Here is a 17,296-nt window from a genome sequence, read left to right on the forward strand (position 1 = left end):
GCATTATGAAGCTGCGTAAATCTATTGGGTTAAAGTGTGAGCCTCTCAGGAAAGTTGCTCTTTGTTTTTAATTGGAACAAGCTTTATTTCCAGTACCTTGCAAAGCTTTACTTTGATACAACAAAAGAGCCCAAAGTTAATACCCAAACAGGTATGAATTTCTGGGAATAAAGACTAGAACGGGTGGACTCTAAATAAAACACCACTGGCACAAGTTCTTAAAGAGTTTTCAGAGGTAACTTTTCTTTTGAAAGAAATTTAATATATTGGTTGCAGTCAGGCCTGATTTAGTATAAGGCACCTTCATATGTTTCTATTCTGTTTAGATTTCAAGATCTTGTGCATCACAATAATTTTTTTGCTTGTGTGAAGATCATTTGGATAAATTGCATAGAAATCACCTCCATGATATGAATATCTTCAAGCTAGACACTGAACACTTAAACACTGAAGAACTCTACTACAACATGAGAAATTAGCAGAGAACAATGAGGCAATTTTTCACAATGATGTATAGGATGATAAACTAATATCCAGATTAGTAAGGACTAATATAATTAATATGGATTACTAGACAGATCTAAAGCCTGGATAAAGAATGCTAGATAAAGAAGATTACTACACATCTTCTGCTAAAGTACTTTTATCATTCATTTATCAGAACATAAGAACAAAACATAAAATTCTATTGTTTGCCTTATAAAAAAAATAGAATAATTTTAATACATACCTTTCCAATTTCTCAGAAAGGTTATCTGCAGAATCTGTGGCAGGGATTTGATAAATGTCTGATAATTCCAGGCGTTGTCTGTAACCCTTTCTCAAAATCGGTTTTGTCCACCTAATAGATAGTAATGTTTTTCTCAGATTAATATCGAGGTATATAAAACACATACACCTGGAATAAAAAGCATACACACAAACACCTAGTTCCAAGTGTCCAAGGGACCTTAGGCTTTCTCAAGCCATTTGGCAAACCACTTTTGAAACCGAGATTTTCAAAAACAGAATTTGACATGGTATGGTGGGGTTTATTCTTCAACCAATGAAAAGTAAAAGTCTAACTGGATATGCACAAGCACAAGCTGTGGTCACTCAAAAACTATTATCTGGATGCTGGCCATAATTTATTATTAAGCATAATATATACTACAATAGTGTTGCATGCCACCCCAAAGATTCAAGAAGTTTCAGGCGCTTACTCAGGTTTTTGTTTCCTTGGAATGAGGGACAGTGTAGACTGTGGTGTCTCTATGATATGTGGTTTATTTACACATATGTACAACTTGAACCTACAATGGATAGGTTAACAGCATTAACACCCCAAGAATTCTTGCTTCTCCTGTAGTCAAAACGGTTGCATGGTTCTTTAGGTTTATGCTCATTTCCCATTAAACAAGGCACAAAGTACATTCACACACCCAGAGAAATTCTAAACTATGTTGTATCCTTAACATGGTATACTCTTTTTCAGAAGAATTAGAAACTGAAGCTTTTAAAACTTCTCTACGTTAATGCAGACCATAAAGGGACAGATCTTAAACGTAACGATCAGGCTTTGCTCCATTTCATGCATAGATGGAACTACAAGGATAAGAAGCCTCACTTTTTAAGATAGTTACAAAAATGTAAAGAGCTGCAGGGATTGACCCAAAATCCAACATAATGTAGATCAGCCCCAAGCCTTCTGAGCCTGGAACGTCACCCCCAAAAGACACACTCCTCCATTGTCTCCTGAGACAAACGGATGCCAACCCTGAGAGGAAAACTACAGTTCGAAGGATTCTTTGGGGGAAGCCAGGTGCTTTAAATGTGTTTTAAATGTTTGGTGTGGGAATTAGTGGAGTTTGTACAATGTCACCAGTTATGCCATTTTACTAACCATCCTTTTCAAATGGTCACCCAATTGCTACTGAACACATTTTAGATTGGTCCAAAAGTACGCTGTAAATATAAGTAATTTTAATAGTAGATCTTTGAACAAAAATATTCCAGAAGACAGTACATGCAGTAAGTTTCAGCTCATTCATACAGTATTTGAGTACCAAGTACTCATCTTAACCTCCTCTATGGGGAAAAAACATCCAGTACTTCCACAATGCACATATTCTCTCTGTGTTCAAGCTTGCTGTGCATTTTCTGTTCTTTGAAATATCAGAGTTCAACAACATTTTATGTGTTCCAAGTTATACAGGCTACAGTTCTATATCTAGTTTTCTAGAAGTATACTTTCAATGTACACACCATAAATCCCCTTAAAGGTAAAGGGACCCCTGACCATTAGGTCCAGTCGTGGCCGACTCTGGGGTTGCGACGCTTATCTCGCTTTATTGGCCAAGGGAGCTGGCGTACAGCTTCCGGGTCATGTGGCCAGCATGACTAAGCTGCTTCTGACGAACCAGAGCAGCGCACAGAAATGCCGTTTACCTTCCCGCCGGAGTGCTACCTATTTATCTACTTGCACTTTGACGTGCTTTCGAACAGCTAGGTTGGCAGGAGCAGGGACCGAGGAATGGGAGCTCACTCCGTTGTGGGGATTCGAACCGCTGACCTTCTGATCAGCAAGTCCTAGGCTCTGCGGTTTAACCCACAGCGCCACCCGTGTCCCTATAAATCACCTTCCCCCCCAAAAAAATCCCTGGAAGTTTAGTTTACCCCTCACAGAACTAGAGTTCCATGCACCACAGGTATGAAATGTTATAAATGAATAAATTCATGAGAACAAACATCTTTAAAGCAAATTGATGTTTGATGTTTTATTATGTATTATGGTGTGGGTGTGGCTCTTCTCCATAAATGGAAACAATTTCTTGTTTCACATCAAAAACTACATTGGCAGCATTTGGCATTTACAAAACGGCTAAATTAAAAAGAAAGCATTAAAGGTTTCTGCAAATAGTGCAACATGCAGAAATATTTGACTTTCGAATTAAAGACATGGGCCTCCATGATCCTGATTGTTTGGTGACTGAAAATCATATAAACTTTCAACAACATGCTGGAAATGTCATAAATCATGTTTGCCTATTTCATACCATGTATATTTTGGGGAAACAGTCTCTGGTGAGTTGTTACTGCCTATACTTTTGTTTTCCTTTTCATCAGAATGTAACTAGGCATTGTGCCAGTTTGAAGAAGAAATTAGAATGACTGATGTGCTGAGCGGCTCTTGCTTAAACCTAGGATGGGAAAGTACTGTGCGAAACCCAAAAGGGCATTCAAGAATCAACTGCAGCGCCCTTTCAGCCAAGGGTGCATTTGGACATGCAGACTGATGAAGAACTGCAAGCCAAGGTAACGTGCAGGCTCTGCGCTAAAATATCCACCCACACTGCACTGTCCCATTATGATATCCCAACTGGTTTGGGCCGGAGTAGCTGGTGGCGTTCTGTGCCAAATTCTATTTGATTAAAGTGAAGCAGGTTTCCAGTTTTATTTTTGTACAGCAACATGCTACTATATAAAACTCATAATTGTGTTATTTGCACACTAGCAAAATAAGCCGTTTGTTGCTGAAATAACATTGGACAGAAACTGAGCCACTCCTGTTGCATACAGGAAAAGATTCATTCTTATTCCACCTTGGGATCAAAACAGACCAGGGACTGGTGATTTGAACAATTTGGAATGCTTCTGTATACAGTCCCTGTACAGATAATCTCCACTGACTTCCCACATATCCATTATCTCTATGTATACAAGTTGATAATTTAACTATACAGTTTCCTCATAAGAGTCCACTTTTTCCATTTCATAATTCACCTTTTAGATAACATTCTCTGCCTCTTCTTCATCATCAGGGTAGCTTCCTTATTTGCCCCAGCATAGTGTGTGTTTTCATTACCTTGTGTTTTCCCATTTTTAGGAACCTGCCTTATGTTTTCTGATACCAGTCTCCCACTTCTGAATATTTATGACATTTTATGCTTACAAATTGTGGCTAAATGCCTTCTTCCACAATGGAAGTGACTTTTGAGGGGCCACCTGAAGTTTATGTCGTTTGGTAGCTTGTAGTTTGGTTACAGATTCTATCTGGGCTTCAGCATCCGAAATTTGCCAGGCACATTTTCACCTGGCTATCGGTCACTTGTGACCAAGTGAAGATGCCCAGGTACCAGAATGGCACCTGACATCTCCACCATCTGAAGGTGCATCCCTGGAGATCTCTGGATCTTGACTGTTTTCACAGACTAGCAACACATCCTGTAGAATTCTATCCATTATATTTTATCTGCACAATCAGAATGAATTTCAGGAACCGACAAATACAACTGGCCCCAAAATGACAACTAGGCATTCTGCTTTAGCGACTGTAACCCTGGTTTAAGGAGCCATTTGACACCGAGTTTATAAATCTGAGTTTCTAACATTGCTGGGCTTTTAGATGTAAATGTTACTTTCACAGATGTTTCCAATTCTATACTTCTGGTCCAGGTCAGGTGCCATTTTGCAGGTCTTTGGATTTTCTCACTATTCACAAACTTTGACTGGGGGGGCGGGATACGAGCCTAGCAAATAAGTCTGTGAATGAGGACAATTGAACCACAGAATATTCAAGCTGCCAGCCACATCTGGAGGGAAGAGGATATGGATTAAGAGAGAGGAAATTGATCTGCTTGAGTCCCTAACAACTTATAGCAGATGAGAGCAGACTTTAGGTTTATAGGATCTATTACATTTTTCCAGGACACTAACGGCAAAGGGCATCCATTATAGATGGTACCCTTAGCACCAGCTAAACACCAGGATATATATTTTTTAGAACTAGTATTGAGCTGAACCCACAAATATTTTCCTGGTTACCTCAAGCTTTCTTAATTTCAGCAGTCTAATTTAACAGGTGAATCATTTCATTGTTACTAATGTTAAATAATTGGAAGTCAGAAACCCTTATTAATCTACTGCAAATCATCCAGAGATGTACCAATAGATTCCAATCTACTGGCCAGGTCCTGATGTTGAGCCTGCAGCACTCTATACACATCATAACAAAGGGATATTTCACAAAAGATAGCAAAGCTAAAGGTTGTCCTCCCAGTACCCCAGGCATACTAATCTGTTCCTGGTCCAGAGGTTGGGGATATACTACAACAAATATGAAGTGTTTCCAAACATGCAGAAAAACACCATATAAATCAGGTGTGGGCAGCCTGTGTCATGGCAGATGTTGCTAGACATCATCCCTGATCACCAGAAGCTGTCCAGGACTGATGGAAGTTGGAATCCAACATTTGAAGGGCCACAGATTAACCACCCAATATAAACATTAAGCATTACAAGCAAGTTGTAACACTTTGCTCCCCTCTCAGTTTGTTGTATGCTGGTCTGGTGCCAAAGCCCAGCAGCAAGGCAGGTCAGGGGTTGCAGGACCATGGATAGCTCCATGAGAACAACTTGTTCCAACAGAGTTTCCAGAGCAGAAGGAGGCCTTTCCAATATCTGTCTCCAGACTACCTCTTATAGACTCCTTCAGACTTCCTCTTGTAGGATCCACCCCCTTCTGAAGAACTTGAGGTTTTTAGAGGACAACCCTCTTGCCTGAAGATGGGCACTCCTCCATTCCGTAACCTGCTGCCTGGTGACCAGTGAGATACTGGGAGAGGAATTTGGATCCTCAGGAGAAGATGCTGGTGAGGACCTTGGCTCTGGACCTTTAGAGCCTGGTGGTATGGAAGGTTCTCTAGTGGTTCCTGACAGCCTCAGGCACAGTGATCTCCAGATGTTCAGCATCCTTGAGCTTTTTGTAATGTGATGGTGTAAGTCAGTTATAAACCTAGTTTGCAGCATAATTAAATAAGGAGATATGATGGCGAGCCCTGGTGGCATAGGTCAAAACCAGCTCAATATCATTTTATAAATTTCCAATTTTTATAACTTGATAGTCCTTGGCTCCTTGTGAAGGATGGAGAGGATATAAATGCAATAATATCAAGAGGCTCTCTGCTCCTGTACCATGGGAAAATCTAATTTTTAAACAAGTAAAAAATGCACTGAATTAGCACATGCTTCTGTGTTACTGACTGACATTTAAAGGAACCCTTTCCCGGAGGAGCCTTTAGAGCTGTCATAGTCTTGCCAGTCACGACGGATGTTATTACAGGCACATACTCAAGAGAGCTCAGCAGGGAACAAGGGTGTTATATAGGTAAAAGAAGGAAAACAAGTTCCACCTCTTCTTTTCAATGCCTGGTAACAAAATACACCTCACAAGAATGATACAAGGCTCTCACGTACATGGGATATTGTCTTTACTTTACTTTGATTTGTTTAATAGCTGCAAGGGTGTGTTTTTTCTCTCTCCCCCTTTAAAAGCATTTCCTCTCTTTGGAGTTGTTGATTTTAAGTCTGTTCAGCCTCCTGCATTATACTTCTACATGAGCAAAGGGAAACTTATTTCACGTGCAGATCTTTCCTGCTCCTATAGGGTTTAATCACGGCTTTTGCAAGTCTCCCATCACAGCAGGTACAATCCCTCTCCCCACATTTAAATGCCCAGTCTTCCAATAATCACTGCTAAGAAACTTCACATACTTGACATAAATAGCTGCCAGAGAACCATTCCAGCATGTGAATAATGAGTCATCCGACAGGTAGTATAGCCAGCCTTCCGGCTTCCCTCTTTTTCAGGTAGATGAAGGTGTCTGCTATAGAAATTGGCATGGAAAGAACATTATTGTGGCCCATCTTGATTATGGAACTTGATCCTTGGCAAATGCTGCAAGGTGTTCCTAGGCAGTGTCTCACACTGGTAATTTCAGAGATATGCTGAGTAATTGCAACAACCTTTGGACTTTTTGAGGAAACTACAATCCGTGCTCTAAACTGGAAGTGGGGGAGGGAGAAAGAGAAAGGTTTTCTACTTCCTTGCACAGCATTTTCTGCCCTTCTTACCTTTTTAAACATCTGTCTGCAAGGAAACTAGTCAGCACTAATTCTGGCCCTTCCTCAAGCCACTGTGGTGATGCCAACAAACACCTCACACAGAGCCTGCGCACTGTCTCGCCAGAGTGGTACATGCTCTGGTTATCTCCTGCTTGGACTACTGCAGTGCTCTCTACATGGGGCTACCTTTGAAGGTGACTTGGAAACTACAATCAATCCAGAATACAGCATCTGGACTGGTGACTGGGAGTGGCCCCAGGACCATATAACACTGGTCCTAACAGATCTTCACTGTCTCCCAGTACATTTCTGAGCACAGCAGAAAGTTTTGGTGCTGACCTTGGCTCCGTATACCTGAAGGAGCATCTCCACCCCCATCATTCAGTCTGGACACAGAGATCCAGCTGCAAGGGCCTTCTGGCGGTTCCCTAACTGCGAGAAGTGACGGGGGGGGGAGAGGGGTAAAATACTGTTGTGTTTGTGTTAATCATTGCACTAGCACAAGCATTTAGTTGAATACCACCATATAACTTTAGGCAGTGACCTTGGCAGTCATGAAAATCAGTCAGTTCAGTGCAAACAGTATCCCTGAAAGATGGCCATCCAACCTCTGCTTAAACTTCCAGAAAAGGAGAGGCCACTAACTCCTGAGGCACGTTGTTCAACTGCTGAACAGCTCTTACTATTGGAATGTTGCCTTTCTTGTGTTTTGCTGAAATCTGCTTCTTATTCACAAACCATATTGTGATTGTCCCATATTTCTCTGCCACAGACAAGGGATTAAGGAAAATGCTGTTCATTTACATAAGTCACCTGCAGACTATATGTTCTGTGACTGCTTCCTGAAAGCCCTACTTGTGGCACATTATGGGCCGGAGTGGAACATGATGTTCCAGGAGAGGATTCTGGGTGGGCGGCCAGTGATGGATTGAACTAGATGGCATTTTGGTTGATTCCAGCTGTAAGATTCTATGAAATGGATACACGAGATAACTATTTCTGTTTAGGAGAACAGACGCTCTTACTCTGCATTGTGACTGCCAGCACCCTCACTCTTTCTTGAGCACTAGTCTCGTTCAGATTCTTAAGACCAATGTTGTGTTTCATAGTGGTAATTAAATTTAACACCAAAGTGCTCATAAGGCAAAACCGTTGAGTAAAAGGCCAGTGAAAAGATGCTAGAATAAATGCAAATATGCATCATTTGTTATCTCTTGGTTCTCTCTCTCCAAAGCTGTGCCAGCTCTCAAGCGTTATTAGAAAATGAAAATCTTTAGCTATAATAATAAAAATAACTACCGGTATGTGTTTTCATGGAGCAATATTCAGTGTTCAGTTTGAAACACAAGGACCCTAACCTTAATGAGAGTCATTCAGCAGAAAAGACTAGACATCTTTTATAGTTATTTTTATTTTGGTTAGTGTCTAGAGCAGGCACCCCCAAACACAGCCCTCCAGATGTTTTGGAACTACAATTTCCATCATCGCTGACAACTAGTTCTGTTAGCTAGGGATGATGGGAGTTGTAGTCCCAAAACATCTGGAGGGCCGAGTTTGGGGATGCCTGGTCTAGAGAATCTAAACATATTGCTATGTTAGCATTTCAGTCTCTTCAGACAAATGCTTATTTCTAGGTAGTAATGAAGAACCCAACATGAAAGAACCCCTGATTTCATAAGCTAAATGAAATGGATATTTCAAAATATTGTAATATTTACTTGATCTCTCTGCATAAAATATGCTAAACAAGATAGAGGAATGGCAGCCCATAAATCTTCATAGAACTGGCATACACATGAGAGTTCCATAGCATTTAATGACTTTTAACCTCCAAGTAGTTATCATTATTTAAAGTGTTGTAGGAAAGGTACAACACTTTTGGTAGAATGCCACACCTCTGCTTATCTAATTACCTACATAAAACATTTCTAACATCCATAGTTACATTTCAGAGCTAAAGTAGCTTTAAAAGTAAATTTGTTTATTTTGCTTGAATCCTTGATCATTTTCAAGCAGAGCATGTATATTTAAAATTCATATTGCTTGTTGGTTACAAAAAAATGAGGATCCGTAACTCTGTGGTGGTACACATGCTTTGCAAGTATATTGGTCCTGGGTTCAAAATCCCTGGTATTTCCAGTTAGAGGATTTCAGATAGCAGAGGCTTTGGGGAGCTACTGCCTATATTATATTGGTGTCGTCCAGATGTGGTTGGACTATAACCCCATCAAACTCAGCAATAATGGCAAATAATCATAGACAATAGAGTTTGTGGTTGAACATCAGAGGACTCATTTGGCTTTCGTGAAAATTATGTTTATGCTTGTGTACTTTATAAGCAAGGAATTCTGTCTTCAGATCTGTAAGCAAAGAATTTTACTGCCATTAGCTAGCTGAAAAGCATAATGATGACCAATATGTGTATCACTGGATTCTTGCTTGCTTGCTTGCTAGAGATATTTAGCTTTGCAACTTACCTATAAATTTTGGCACAATTATTTCAAGCAGTCCCTCAATGAGCTTCAGAACGTTTTACTGTATTGAGATTGGCACTCTGCAAATCTAATCCTTCACAATTAAAACAAGTCTGCATTGGTCATAGGACAGGAAGAACATCTAAGCAGGAACTGCTGTAATTGCTTTTTTAAAAAATAGCATTTTCTTTCACACTACTTTATTCAAAAGGTGAGCCACTGCAGTTGAAGCCTGAAGTTTCACATATGTGTTATCAGTCATCAGGCAAATGCACATAACTGTCATCAAGAAAAACATCAATCTCATCCCTCTTTGTTGCTTTATCTGACTAAAGCCAGTTGAGGGTGTGTTAAGATGTGGTATCTATCTTGAGCAAGAGTTTTCTTTTTTTGTAGTTTCCTTGTTTGCTGTTCCTCTGAAACTGTCAAGTTCCTAATAGTAATATTAATTGCAGAAACTATCTTTTCATTAATTCTTTTGATCCAACATACCAAACCTTGGCATGTTCATTCCAGTTAAGAGTTCTACTGCAGTAACATGAATAATTGTGAATAGCAGGAAACTAATAATCAATGTTTTATTTAAGATTACTGTAAGATTACTGATTCTTCTCCCAGAAACGAAGCCCATTGGATTTGATTCAAGAGTAGATCTCCCTCCCCCCACCCACCCAAAAAAGGTTCTTGGTATCAGTCAAAGGTCTTGGTATCAGTAAAATACTGATGATAGTATGGCAGAGCTGGGGTATGAGTGACAAAAGCAGTGAAAAGGTAGAACTAGTAATGTTACAATGCTATGTGATGCTTTGAATACAAGAGCAAATTAATTTACAATGAATGCTTATCAGTTTGTGAATTACCAATAGTATAGTGACTCTTAATACAGTTTGAAATGAGTTGTTTTCTTTAACTTTTAATTTGAGTACAAATTATACAAGAAGTTGGGGAAAGCTCCTGCAAATAGCAATTTGGAGTCAAAGGGCTCTCCTGCTATTTTGCCTTTACAAATCTAGATATTCCCAATACAGGGATTTGGAATACTGTATAGAAGGACACACTCCACAGCTCTGTTGTCTCTTCTATAGCCAGAGCTTTACACAGACTTGGCCTATCATACATCAGGTTAATTATATCCAGTCCAAACTCACAACTCATCAGTGATGGGCAAAAAAACCCCTTGTTTCATGTAAACCAAAAGGGTTGAAGAGAGATTCGGAAGTCTGGGTAGAGTACTTCTTCACCCAATCTTCACATGCTCAAGTTCTGAATCAAAGAAACCAAGTGGAAAACTTGCCTTGAAATACCAGGTAAAGGTAAAGGTACCCCTGCCCGTACGGGCAGTCTTGACAGACTCTAGGGTTGTGCGCTCATCTCACTCTATAGGCCGGGAGCCAGCACTGTCTGCAGACACTTCCGGGTCACGTGGCCAGCGTGAAAAGCTGAATCTGGCGAGCCAGCGCAGCACACGGAACGCCGTTTACCTTCCCACTGGTAAGCGGTCCCTATTTATCTACTTGCACCCGGGGGTGCTTTCGAACTGCTAGGTTGGCAGGCGCTGGGACCGAACGACGGGAGCGCACCCCGCCACAGGGATTCAAACCGCCGACCATGCGATCGGCAAGTCCTAGGCACTGAGGTTTTACTCACAGCGCCACCCGCGTCCCTTGAAATACTACTTGTGGCCAATGCTATCATTGAAACAGCAAAGGACAATTAAAGAGATGTGACTTTTAAAAACAAAAACATTGTTTTACATCATTTTGCTATTTTTAGAATGGAAAAAATAGAGGTGTATATATGAAAACATTTTAGCCACACACAAGTGCAGTTTTGATGTCTTGCAGTGTAATGTTTATTATGTAAATTCATTGTTTGTATTGTTTTAATGTTTACATGTTATTGTTCATTGGTAGGCATGCTAAAAATAAAAAGTCAAGAAAAGAGGAGGTACAGCCTGCCTATAAAAATAGAAAATTAATCTACGTCATATTTTGGATACCTGACTTTCAACAATAAGGCTTGCAAGTTAGGGTACTGCTGTTGTTGTTTTTAAAAAAGGAAATAGCATTTGATAATTTGTCTTACAGCTTTTGAAAATGAAAGGATGAAAGTCCACTTCTGTGGGTATATATAACCAAAACAAGGCCCATTTATCCCTGTGGTTTACGTACATGTAAGTGCCATAGGATTACGTGCTTAAACTTATAATTCTAAAGACAGGTATGGTAAAGTATGAGCTAGAGTTGCCAAGTGACAGGAAATCATTAGTTTTGTCAGACAGAATTGGGGATGATAGCTGTTTTGAGTTAATAAAGTATTGTTATCATATAAATGTGCCCTTAAATCACATCCCGTACCTTGGCATTATTCCTACCCAAGGTCGCCACCTTTTAACCAGGCATATTATATAGACAGACCAGCCATTCAATATGTCATCAAATTCAAATGAATCAAATGACCATGTTTCCTCTCTTCCCCATCTCCTGTCCATGCACACACAAGTGGGGGGAGAGAAACCTCCCTGGGAAGGGTGATTTTGAGCTGGAAAACAAGTGGGGAACGTAAGAACACAAGAAAGATCCAGCTGTTTCAAACAATAAGTCCATCTAGTCCAATATTCTGCTTTCCACAGAAGATAGCCAGATCCCTCAAAAACCCACCAGTACTCTTGAAGACCTCCTGCCAACCTAGCAGTTTGAAATCACATCAAAGTGAAAGTAGTTAAATAGGCACCGCTCCGGCGGGAAGGTAAACGGCATTTCCGTGCGCTGCTCTGGTTTGCCAGAAGCGGCTTAGTCATGCTGGCCACATGACCCAGAAGTTGTGCGCCGGCTCCCTCGGCCAATAAAGCGAGATGAGCGCCACAACCCAAGAGTCAGCCACGACTGGACCTAACGGTCAGGGGTCCCTTTACCTTACTCTTGAAGACAACAATCCCTTCTCAGTGTTGCTATCCAGGAACTACTATCGAGTGATATAATGCCACATCTTGCGGCAGCAAATTCCATAAATTAACTGCATACAGTACTACTCTCATCTGCCCTGTACCACGTGTAAATCAATTTCCTTGGATGGCCATCATCTTAGTATTAAACTCATTTTCCACACAATGCAAAGAAAAGAGTCAAGTAGCCTCATCATCAGATATGGTCTGCCCAGTGTGTCTTGGCTTTAAAGCAAACGAAAACATATGTAGGATGGAATCTGGGAACTCACCCTAAGGATCACATAAGATTTGTGACCATGATCTGAACATATGAAGAGTCCTGCTGGATCAGGCCAATGGGCCACCTGGTCCAGCGTCCTGCTCTCACAGTGGCCAAGCAGATACCTCTAGAAAACCCACAAGCAGCACCTTAAGCACAGGAGCACTTTGTCCTCCTCCACTTTCTGGTAACTGGTATTCAGAAGAACAATGCCTCCTTGGTAGCCATTGATAGACTCATCCTCCACCTGAAGGCACAGGATGAAGCCATCTTGCTGAAGCTACCTTTGAAGGTGACCCGGAAACTACAACTAATCCAAAATGCGGCAGCTAGACTGGTGACTGGGAGCGGCCGCAGAGACCACATAACACCGGTCTTGAAAGACCTACATTGGCTCCCAGTACGTTTCCGAGCACAATTCAAAGTGTTGGTGCTGACCTTTAAAGCCCTAAACGGCCTTGGTCCAGTATATCTGAAGGAGCGTCTCCACCCCCATCGTTCTACCCGGACACTGAGGTCCAGCACCGAGGGCCTTCTGGTGGTTCCCTCACTGCGAGAAGCCAAGTTACAGGGAACCAGGCAGAGGGCCTTCTCGGTAGTGGCGCCTTCCCTGTGGAACACCCTCCCACCAGATGTCAAAGAGAACAACAACTACCAGGCTTTTAGCAGACATCTGAAGGCAGCCCTGTTTTGGGAAGCTTTTAATGTTTGATGTATTATAGTATTTTAATATTCTTTTGGAAGCCGCCCAGAGTGGCTGGGGAAGCCCAGCCAGATGGGCGGGGTATAAATAATAAATTATTATTATTATTATTATTATTATTATTATTAGCTAAGCAAATGTTGATCTGGTCAGTGCTGGGATGGGAGATCAGGCAAGAACCTCATGTACAGTATGTGAGTCATGAGCTCAGTGGGGAAAAGATTGATGGGGTGTCAACAGATATGGGGTGCCAACTTGAATAAAATATTGGGGAGCCAGGTTAAGCCCTGCCCCGCATAATCAATCACATGACATTGTGTACACACTAATAATAATAATAATTTATTATTTATATGCCACCCACCTGACTAGGTTACCCCAGCCACTCTGGGCGGATTCCAACAAATTAAAACACAATACAGTAAGACATCAAACGTTAAAAACTTCCCTATACAGGGCTGCCTTCAGATGTCTTCTGAAAGTCAAGTTAGTTGTTTATTTCCTTGACATCTGATGGGAGGGAAATGCCAATCAATTTGGGGGGCCCTAAAATGTTTTTGGGGTGGCGCGAAAGGACCTAGGCCCCTGGGAGTTGGCTCCTATGAAACGAATAACACATTTAGTTTGGGATTGAGCTCTTAATTATTACTGTGCAATGTAATGGTTTGGAGACCAGACTGCAAGTTCAGTCACTTTGCGGGGGGTGAGTTCGGCGCCAGCCGTTTCTGAATGAGCACGCACAGCATCAGCCAGCATGGATTTCAGGTCGACCTTTAGGAGCCTCGCACCTGAGAGCTGGGAACACTTTGCAGCACCCAGTAGGTAGGACAGCCCGGCCCCTGTTGCCAGGCAAATCCCTGCTTGCGGGCCGATTCGTCCTCGGAATTACGTCGGCCAGTCCCAGAAAGCGCAACAAGCAGATCCCGCAGGCGAGCAAAACTGCCCAAAGTTACTGGGATGGTGATCCGTTCTATACTAAATGGGTCTGTAATATCTGGCTTCAGGTCAAAAGTTAGGAGATTGCCGGCGCTTCCCTCAGCAAAAGGAAAAGCTCAGCGCACAAAGGACGAAGGCGGAGAAGAGAGGGGGTCCTCCTCCTCCTCCTGGAACAAACCCTTATTTCCCTCTCCCTTTGCCAACTGTTTTCAAGACTCATTACTGGCATCTCAGGCAGCGCGATGTTACTTGCCAAGTCGAAAGGCTCGCTGTGCTCCCCTGCCTGCTGAAGCAGGGGGAGATAGGAGATAGCTCGGCATGCCAGCCCTTAACCATTTCAGGCTTTGACAGGACGAAGGCGAGCAATGACAACAGTCAATTGTCCCCGTGGAAACCGAGCAGCTGCCCCGAGGCGCGCTGTCGTCCCCGAGGCTTCGTCGCTGTGTGGAAAGGGTTAGAAAGGGGAAACTCCACCCCCCCCGCGGTGGGCGCGCGCGCCTCACCCCCACCCCACCCACCCACCCGGTGGGCGCGCGCGCGACCCGGTACAGCGAGCGGCGCCCCCCGGTTTCCCGCGCGAACGCTAATCCGCCTCTCCATCTGGTCCCCTCAGCTTCGCAGGCGCGCGCTCTCCCTTCCTTCCTCCCTCCCTCTCGCCCACCCCGCCAGCAGCACGTGCCCGCTCAGGCGGCGGCCACTCACCTGAAGAAAAGTTTGGAGAAGACGTTCGCCTTCTCCAGAGGCGACCTCTGCATGGTCTTTCACCGTCCAGGCTGCTGTGCGCAGCGGACACCAAAGGAAGAGGGTGGGCGCGGCGGGGCCGGTGAGGGGAGGGGGAGAGAGTTCGGCCTCTCGAGGAACCGCGCCGTTTATACTCTCGCCTCCGAATTGGGAAAGGGGGAGGGGGGGAAAGAGAAGCGAAGTCGTCCTCGCTGTTGGCCCTGCGCTCTCCCACCTTATTCTCCCTCAGGTCACCGCCTCCCTCTTTCTCCTGCCCCTCTCCCCGCCTCTGCGCGCCCGCTCGGCTTCATAAGCCTGCCCTCGCCTTCCCGCCCCGTACTCCTCCTCACGCGGAGCAACATCCTCCCAAAGGAATCGCTCCTTAACAAAACAAAAACACACACACACACAAAAACTGGCGCGCGCCAAGAGAAGCGCCCCGCGCCAGGTGCCTCTCCGGGCAGAGCGAGCGCGCGCTCTCCAGTCCCGGGGAAGAAGCCTCTGAGGCGAGTCGTCGTTCCCGCCACCCACACACACACACCCCTCCGCCGCCCAGCCTCGCTCCCTTTGCCGAGCCAACCTTGTTAGCGGTCGCCACGGTCCTGAAATAGCAACCTCGCCTCCCTGACGGAGCCTTGCTAATGATTATGGCTTCCCGCCGCCTTCAAAGAGCTTCTCCTCACAGCTCCTTCCCATTAAGCGTCAGCGCCCTACGGCTCCCATCTGAACGTGTGGACTGAACCCGAGAACCAGCATTAAAAAGAGGTCGCAGCTCGGACGTGAGCGTAGCCATGATTTATGGGGGGTTTTGGGGGAGGGGGGTAGGACGCCCGTGCCACCATCCTCTGTTTAGCAGATTCAGAAAGGAATGTCTCGGGGACAGTTAAATTACTTTCTTTTGACTCCCAAGTGCTCAGAAAAGTCTGTCAAAATCTTTCTACTTTACGTTAAGTATTTTTATTTATTGACTTTATTTAGGGGGGCAGCTGCCCTCCCCCCCCCCATGCCCTGTGAGGAAAGTGATATGAAAGAATCTAGGCTTTAGAAGCGCTATCTGCATCAAGGAACTTTCACCATTAAACATGGCTTATACCAGTGGTTTACAACCTTTTTTAGGCCATCCCCCCCTAAGCATCTCTAAAATCCTGATGCCCCCCTCCGTGACATATAATTCTTATTATTCAAAACGTGAACTCCTATTTACATGGAGGAAGCCTAAAAGGCCATTAGTTTGGTCTAAACAAGCATCCAAATTGCCCCCCTTAAAAATCAAATTGCCGCCCACAGGCTTATACCTAGGTTTTATTAACTGTCTCCTAAATGTGCTAAGCATTCCTTTAACTATAGGCATGCACACATTGGTGCCAGATTACCAGATACTGCCATCAAGGCTGCCTTCTCTATCTTGACTGAAGGACAAGGACAGCATCATTTTGTCCTTGCTTCAGGCAGAAAAATATCTTTGCCAAGGTAACTGCCAATTTAACTAAAAGAATCTTATACCTGAGCCCCCCAATACATTAATTTCTGAAGTTAACTTTAGCCTGTACGTATCAAAAAAAGGAGGGATCATCTATCTTTCCTCCCACTCCTGGGCCTGGTAGCATCCTGAATTGGTCAGGTGGATGGTACCACTTCAGGGATCCTAGATTTCAATGCTCTTCCATGTAGCACATTTGGGAAAACACTTCTATAGCAGCACACTCCCTGATATGTTAGTTTTCTGAGTGCAGGGAGTTTGCATTTCTTTGTTTTGTCTGGGATAATGTTGCAAATTGAGCCTCCTCTACTGAAAGTGTGAAATTATAGTTCATTCTACCTACTCAGGACTCTGCTGCCTGCTACCGCCTTTTCTGTTACACCTGTAGACCTAGCCATCATGCTGAAATAGACAAGGTTCTAAGATGTGGCAATCAATCCAGCTTAAGGAACCTTGGTAATGCATCCAGAGATGATCACATATGATACATTCCCCCCCCCTCCCAGGTTTATTGGGTTAGCAATGACCTAATGGGCAGTTTGGCCAAAATCTGTACCAAGGTTTCCCAAAATGCAGTAGAAGCACATGGGACTAAAGAGTTGGGGGGGTGACAGGTAGGTGGAATGAGCCGTAGGATAACGTGGAAGAGAAGTTTGGGGGTGAAATAAAGGTATGTGTGAATTTCTAAATGGGAATATGGCAACAAAAGAGCTAAATGCTTAAAACCCATTCCAGATTTTAGTATGTCACAGATAGGAGGAGGACATTGGTTATGTTCATATTATTGACATGGATGATACAAATGCAACAGGGAAAATCCCTAGATAAATAGATTTTTAAAAATAATTTTATTACAATTAGTTGTCCCTTTTTGACATAAAATTCCCCCACATAG

General features: G+C 43.2%; 1 protein-coding gene across 2 annotated transcripts in view; it reads right to left on the reverse strand.

The window, feature by feature from the left end:
* Positions 1-15,281, reverse strand: part of CFTR (CF transmembrane conductance regulator) — a 92,126-nt gene extending 76,845 nt beyond the window's left edge. Inside the window, exons 1-2 of one of the 2 annotated variants that reach the window (XM_082239465.1) lie at positions 14,904-15,281; positions 731-841 (exon numbers count right to left, since the gene is read on the reverse strand). In XM_082239465.1, coding sequence (XP_082095591.1) covers positions 731-841; positions 14,904-14,956 — 164 coding nt within the window. In that variant the 5' untranslated portion in view covers positions 14,957-15,281. The remainder of the gene's footprint in view (positions 1-730; positions 842-14,903) is intronic. The other variant, XM_082239464.1, reaches the window with a different exon arrangement.
* Positions 15,282-17,296: the final 2,015 nt, after the last annotated feature.

This window comes from Podarcis vaucheri (genome assembly GCF_965113315.1).
Source record: "Podarcis vaucheri genome assembly, chromosome: 10".
NCBI lineage: Eukaryota > Metazoa > Chordata > Lepidosauria > Squamata > Lacertidae > Podarcis > Podarcis vaucheri.